General features: G+C 47.0%; 1 protein-coding gene across 1 annotated transcript; it reads left to right on the forward strand.

Annotated features, from left to right (window-relative positions):
• Positions 1–2,042: 2,042 nt before the first annotated feature.
• Positions 2,043–7,470, forward strand: LOC108755382 (the record flags this gene model as incomplete). Its single annotated transcript, XM_018498334.1, has 2 exons — positions 2,043–2,156; positions 2,272–7,470. Coding segments are annotated over exons 1-2 (5,313 nt in total), but the record flags the coding sequence as incomplete, so codon positions are not given.
• Positions 7,471–7,823: the final 353 nt, after the last annotated feature.

Below are 7,823 nucleotides of genomic sequence, written 5' to 3' on the forward strand. Positions count from 1 at the left end.
TCTTAAAAATATTTGAATTTTTTACTAACACCGTGCGTACATTGACTTAGTTTATAGTACGCATGCTCGACACATTGCTCGAGCTTAAATAAGAAAAGTACTGTTGTTGGTTTCGTATACAAGCATTATCATACAATGACAATTTTATGTTTTTCGTATCACATAGTTTAACAAGTTCATTCAAATCTTGAATCGATGATGATGCTGATGGGACAGTTAACTGCATTAATTAATTGCTAATATCTGTACGTCTCTTGATAGACGGCTTCTACGTAGCATGAAGCAAGATTATTGCCTCGATTGTCGCTGATCGCAATTTCTACATGAGACGTAGGTTCCAGGACGATTCCGATGTCTAAGAACTTATACGCTGTCAATGTCAATACATATCTCTTCATCAAGATATGAAATATATAGCAAGAATATGTAGTTTCGAAGATGTATGAGAAGAGGCGCTGTAGAAAATAGAAAACATGTAAATAGACCTTAGAAAAATATTGGGTGGTCCGGAAAGTCCGTGCGGATTTTACAATGAAAAATTGTATATACGATACCTTCGTCAAAAATGAACGAAATTTAAATTTAAAAAAAGAGTTTTAAAGTTTGAAATCTCTACTTTTAAAAGCTTATCACATTTTTTAAATTTATATGAGTTTGATAATTTTTACATACCAAAAACTACGAGCTGAAAAAGATAAAAAATTTTCTTTTCACTTTGGGGGTCTCTCACGTGCCCAAAAAAAATTTACGAAAATTTTCGACTACCCATCGTGAAAACTTAAAGCTTTCCCTACAAAATCATTTTTTAAAAATGTTCCTATAATTTTTTGTTTCTGAGTTATTCGCGAGTTAAGTAAAGAAGCATTCTGATTTCGATTGCTCATAACTCCGATAAAAATCATCATATCGCAATTTAAAAAACAGATTCTTAAAGCTGAAACTTTGCTCTAGCGAATGATATAATCGTAACGAAAATTTCGCAACAAATAAAAAAACTTTTGAAAAATTAATGAAAAAATCCGCACGGACTTTCCGGACCACCCAATACATAACGTATAAAATGTATAATCAAAATTTTATAAAAATAGAATAAACTTACTGTCTCTCATTTACTTCAATATAGATATCATAATTACATTTTATGACATTGAAATAATATATGTTCCATGTTCGCATATGTATTACCATGCGAACTAACAGCAGTGATGCTACGTCGGTAACTCCATTAACTGTTTGTAATTTAACTTCGCTAGAAAGCTCTAGACTGATACGCGGCGCGCGTATCGATATCCACATTTGCGATACGCGAACTTCCGCCCGGGCGTGCGACAGTTGTACAATAGACACCAACGCGCAAATATTCTGCCCGCAACAGCCGTCGAATCTTCGAATAATTTTCGACTTTTTTACGTTTTGTGACGCGCATACCCACCATCCCGTCGCGAACCTAAAACGTAGCGATCGAGCCTGTATCAAAATTATTGTGAACTATTAAAATGTGTTGCATCCAAATTACTAGTGGACCATTGTTGCACCTCGTGTTGGCGTCCCGATCCTGAACCCGCATTTATTTCGTTTCATTTTCACGGGTTTACGATCTTATCGATAATCGTCGCCCGACCCGAAACATTTGGCGATCCTGCCAGGATCGGGATTCTTCGCGAGTGAAAAATCATAGACACAATATAATTTTATTTTTTCATTCGGAAAAAATAACTTTCGAGTTCCGAACGTCTAAGTGTTGTACGGCAATCTTCGACAGGATTCGGTCGTATCGGTTCCCCACGCAGCAACATTTAATTGGTGACGGCACGTGTATCCCTCCCACTGGAGGCCCCACGATACATATACAGTCGACATCGGTAAGGCACGCAGTAGCCTTGCGCGTCGGTGTTCTCCTACCTTTACGAGTTGGTTTCAAGACGCGGCAGCGTTTCAGTCGACGCATAGTTTCAAGCGTCAGTACCCCCTCTGCGGGTCTGCGACGGCTCTTTCCACGACGATTTCATACCTCTACGGACTAAATCGATATATACGTCAACATGTCTGAGCACGAGGACGACGGCGTACACTTTGATGCTTTGTTAAGAGAGCAACGATTACAATTTGCGGCTATCAAACGAGCGGCGGATATGGTTGCCGGAGATTTACATAAGGTTAATTCTGCAAAGGTCGGAGCCAGGCTCGAGCATGTGCAGTCAATTTGGGCAAAATGCGTCTCACTTGACGTGGAATTATCTGCCTACAATAGGAATGAAATGATGGCACCAGATAAGTACTACTAGGATCAAGAATTTGCCACTTACGAAGAAGTTTACCTCGACACTGTTGGTGCGTTTAAACAATTCATTTTCGGACCACCTCGACCGGCAACCTCCCGCCCCAGAGTTCCAGCATGCAGAGACGACGGTCAACGCTTCTCCAATTCGCCGTATTGCGCAAATACCACGCATGATTTTGCCGCGATTTGCCGGCAATTATAAAAATTGGGAAGAATTTCGCGATTATTATAAATCAATGTTTATTGACGATCCGTCGTTCGATAATTTACAACGGTTGCATTACCTAAAGTCGTGCCTCGACGGCGAGGCTTCACAATTGCTCAGAAACGTGCAAACTACTGCAGCGAATTTCCCTATCGCGTGGAAATTATTAACTGAACGCTACGCGAATGAACGCCGATTGGTTAATTTACATTTAGCCGATTTATTTGCGTTGAAATCGGTCTCACGCGAAAATTCTCCTTCTGAGCTACGCAAGCTCCTCGATACTGCCAAAGAAAGCATTGAGGCTTTAAAGTTAATGAAACATCCGGTGCAGGATGATATTCTTGTGTTTCTTCTTACACAACGCGTAGATCGAGAAGCGCGCGAAGCTTGGGAATTGACATTTAACGAAAATTCCGACTTTCCCACGTTTGCTAATTTCGAAAGTTTTTTAACTTCACGCATTCGCGCCTTAGAAGCGTCTAGTATAATTATAAGCAAATCAAAGTCGTCTTCGAGTTCGGCGGTTCAGAACCCGAGCACATCGAAAGCGCAATCGCATCTTTCCAATGCAACAGCCGTGAAATGTCCCGTTTGCGGAGAATCACACTCGCTCTATCGATGTAAAAGGTTTATATCGAAGCCCGTCTCCAATCGGTGGGACGTTGCAAAACAGATTCAAGTATGTCTCAATTGCCTCTGCTCCGGGCATCAACAAAAATCGTGTCCGAGTAAACGGTCGTGTTTTCAATGTAATTCTCGACATCATACGCTGTTGCATCGCGGAACGAATTCGAACAAGGCGCTCACAGAGACGCTTCCCGTATCCGAAGCAAGTGCCAGTACCTCGAGTGCATCCGAGCCACGCGTGGATACAAATCTTGTGCAGTCGCACCTGGTGGCAACACCGCAATCGGCACACGTTGTATTGGCAACTGCATGGATCATGGTAACCGCGTCATCGAAGAGAACGGTGAAGCTCCGGGCCCTGCTCGACCCAGGCTCCACGCATTCGTTCATTACGCGCGACGTTGCGAATGCACTACAAGCGCGATCGTACTCGGCGAATGCATCGGTGAGCGGAATCGGCGGCGGTATTACGAGTACGGTTAAAAGAACTGTGCCCATCACGATTACCCCTATCAAGGCGACCGTTCCGGCCTTTTCGACGGACGCATTAGTGCTAGATACGCTCACCACATATCTCCCGCGGTTCCGTCATCCGCTGTCCACATGGCCACACCTCGACGGTCTTATAATGGCTGATGAATGTCCAGCAAGCGATATTCCGATCCACGCGATAATCGGAGCCGACTTGCATCCGTATATGCTTCGCGACGGTATCAGGAGAGGGCGTATGGGCGAGCCGGTGGCACAGAACACTGTATTCGGTTGGGTTCTGTCTGGGCGTACTAAGTCGCAAACGATGGAAGACAGTACCTCGCCAGTACATGTGCACCATACGCAAATAGCGGAAGATTTGAGTGGTCTGATGTCTCGATTTTGGGAAATTGAGGAAATTCCAAGGTCGTCTCCCGCATCTGAGGAAGACGTACGCTGTGAGGAGCACTTCCGGAAAACTCACAGTCGCACTCCCGGTGGTCAATACGTCGTTAGGTTGCCTCTGAAATCACCGTCACCTATCGATATAGGGGACACACGAGCTCGCGCACAACGGTGCTTACTTTCATTAGAAAAGCGACTTTCTTCGCGTCCTGACGAACGCGAATCGTATATGCAATTTCTCGCGGAGTATGAGGAGCTCGGTCATATGCGACTGGCGCCTGCTCGGGAACACAATTCTCCATGTGTATATCTACCCCACCACTCAATTGTGAAGGCCTCGAGCTCTACAACAAAAACTCGGATAGTTTTTAACGCGTCTGCGGTGTCTACAAACGGTAGATCTCTCAACGAACTACAGATGACTGGACCAAAATTGCAGTCCGATTTATCACTTGTGCATACTCAATGGCGAGCCCACCGGTTTGTTTATTCTGCTGACATTGCCAAAATGTATCGGCAAATATTAATCGACACTCGCGATATAGATTTGCAGAGAATTCTATGGCGACGTTCTCCCGCAGAAGCCATAAACGAGTATCAATTACGCACGGTCACATATGGAACGGCCAGTGCTCCGTTTTTGGCGTTACGCGTCCTCAAACAACTCGCGGATGACGAAGGCGGCTCGTTTCCCCTCGGTAAGCGGGCTCTTTTGACATCGATGTACATCGACGATGCGTTGTTCGGTGCCGATTCTGTGCCACAGATTCGATTAATACGCGATCAATTAGTTGCTCTTCTAAACCGCGGTCACTTTGAGCTAAGAAAGTGGGCGAGCAATGCACCCGAATTATTGTACGATATTGACCCACACAACCACGGACTAGCAGTTGGAAAAACAATCGAAATTGACGATAGCGTCAAAATTCTTGGAATCACGTGGCTCCCCGCACTTGACTGCTACAGGTTCGTGGTGGCCCGTCAGGAAATACCGGTTCCTACGAAGCGAAAGGTCTTATCTGTTATTTCGCGTTTATTTGATCCGCTAGGATTCCTGTCTCCGGTAATTATACTGGCGAAAATATTCATGCAAACGCTTTGGATATCGGACCTCGCCTGGGATACCCCTCTGCCGGAGAACCTAGCAGTATCATGGCGCGATTACTACGACTCTTTGCCTAAATTAAATGACGTAACGATCCCCCGATGGATTGGCACACCATCCGAACCTCGACGTTACGAGTTGCACGGGTTTTCGGATGCTTCAACCAAAGCGTATGCATCCGTTGTCTATGTCCGGGTGGAGTCCAAGTCAGGTATGGTCACAACAACGCTGCTCACTAGCAAATCGCGAGTCGCCCCCACCAGGCAGCTCACGGTTCCTCGCTTGGAATTATGCGGAGCTCTGTTACTGGCTCGACTCATTTCCAAACTCCGGTCACTGAACGCATTTCAAGGCTGCAACATCCATTGTTGGACTGATGCCACTATTGTGCTTGACTGGCTGAACGAACAATCATCCCATTGGAAAACGTTTGTCGCCAATCGTGTTGCTGAGATTCACTCGTTGCTTCCCGATATTACGTGGCGCCACGTTCCCGGTTCTGACAACCCGGCTGATCTCGCCTCCCGTGGAGTGAAACCTGCTGATATTGGCGCATCAAACTTATGGTGGCGCGGCCCCCATTGGCTGGCCCTTGACTCGGAGGATTGGCCCACCTGCCCACCGACAGTAGTTAGTGATGCGCATCCCAAAGCTAGGGTCGTATCGTTGCAAACAAATGTATCCCCGGTCGCAGAATGTCAAATGTTTGAACGATTCTCATCATGGCCGAAGCTGATACAAGTTGTTGCTAGAATTCTTCGATGGGTACATTACGTTAGAAAACGCTGTCATCATCAGTCCGATACCGCAGACAGGTCTGATGCAGATGCACTTACTGACTCCTCGACACGCGTCTTCAGTATTGTACAAAAACAGCAGTTCCCCGAGGAATTGCGTATCCTTTCGGGGCTTAAGCCAGGTTCCGATGGCATTCGTCGCCTGACAGTAAACGTCACATTGCCACGTCACAGTGCTCTTCGTCGACTGAATCCAATTTTAGGACGTGATGGTCTTATTCGCGTTGGTGGTAGGCTGTCCTTGAGCGCTCTCGACCCCTCATCGAGACATCCGATCATTATAGGTTCGGGTCACGTAGCAAAAATCTTGGTCCGTGAGGCACATCGTCGGTGTCTCCATGGCGGGATTTCGCTAACACTCAGTACGCTGCGGAATTCAGTGTGGCTCATTCAAGGGCGGAAATCGGTTAAGTCCCTTGTCTACCGGTGCATTGCTTGCACTCGTATCCGCGCTGAGTTGCCGAATCAACTGATGGGTTCTCTGCCTGCGACTCGCGTCCATCGGCCAAGCCGCGCTTTTGTTGAATGCGGCATAGATTACGCGGGCCCCGTCGCGGTTCGAATGGCGAGCGGCCGCGGAGCTCGAGCGCAACCCGGCTACATAGCGCTCTTTGTGTGTATGGCGACGAAAGCGGTCCATCTGGAAATTGTAACCTCATGTTCAACGCCCGCCTTCCTCGCCGCTTTTGACCGATTTTGTTCGCGTCGTGGATTACCCCGTACTATGCACAGTGATCGCGGCACCAATTTTCAGGGCGCCGATAAGGAAATGCGTGCCGCTTACCAGGCGGCTATTACAGATAAAGAAGTGCGTGCTCGTGTGGCGGAGGACCGAATCGAGTGGAAATTCATTCCTCCTGCAGCACCTCATTTTGGAGGTCTGTGGGAGGCAGGAGTGAAGGTGATGAAGCACCACTTAAAACGCGTCTTGGGAAAAAGTACCCCTACATACGAAGAACTCGCCACGCTCCTCTGTCGCATTGAAGCGTCTATGAATTCTCGGCCCTTAGCTCCCCTCAATGATGACATTGAGAGCCTGGATGTATTGACACCCGCACACTTCCTAATCGGCGGGCCCCTTACAGCGCTTCCGATGCCCCCGCTTTTAGACACTGCGACAAATCGCTTGTCACGATGGCAAGCTATTCAGCAAATGTTGGAACGATTCTGGCGACTGTGGTCGCAAGATTACGTAAAATCGTGCCAACATCGTTCGAAATGGCTGGTTCCGACCGCCCCAATACAAGTCGGACAAATCGTCCTCCTTCGGAATCCAAACTTGCCACCCACCAAATGGGATCTTGGCCGTATCATCCATTGCCACCCAGGCCCTGATGGCCTAGTTCGTAGTTACAGTAAAAACGTCTTCCTCAGAATTAACCAGACCGATCACCCAGTTGGCATTGCTACCGGTGGATCTCGAAAATCAGGATGCTTCGTCCACTTGCAATTAGTGAAAAGAGGTAGTCACATCTCCGGTGAACACATTAGCTTATTGCACGCCATGTCGTGCAAGGCGGGCGGCAATGTTCGCATATGTATTATCATGCGAACTAACATCAGTGATGCTACATCGGTAACTCCAGTACCTGTGTGTAATTTAACTTCGCTAGAAAGCTTGAAACTGAAACGCGGCGCGCGTATCGATATCCGCTACAATTGCGATACGCGGACTTCCGCGGGAGCGTGGGGCAGTGGTACCCTAGACACCAGCGCGCTAATATTCTGCCCGCAACTCGACCCCGTCGAATTTGCGAATAACTCTCGACTTGTTACGTTTTGTGACGCGCACACCCACCATCCCGTCGCGAACCGGCGGCGTAACGATCGAGCCTGTCGAACTTATTGTGAACGATTGTGAACTATTAAACTGTGTAGCATCCAATTTATTAATCGGCCATTGTTGCACCTCGTGTTGGCGTCCCGATC

Source organism: Trachymyrmex septentrionalis, unplaced genomic scaffold, assembly GCF_001594115.1.
Source record: "Trachymyrmex septentrionalis isolate Tsep2-gDNA-1 unplaced genomic scaffold, Tsep1.0 scaffold123, whole genome shotgun sequence".
NCBI classification, from domain to species: Eukaryota; Metazoa; Arthropoda; class Insecta; order Hymenoptera; family Formicidae; genus Trachymyrmex; species Trachymyrmex septentrionalis.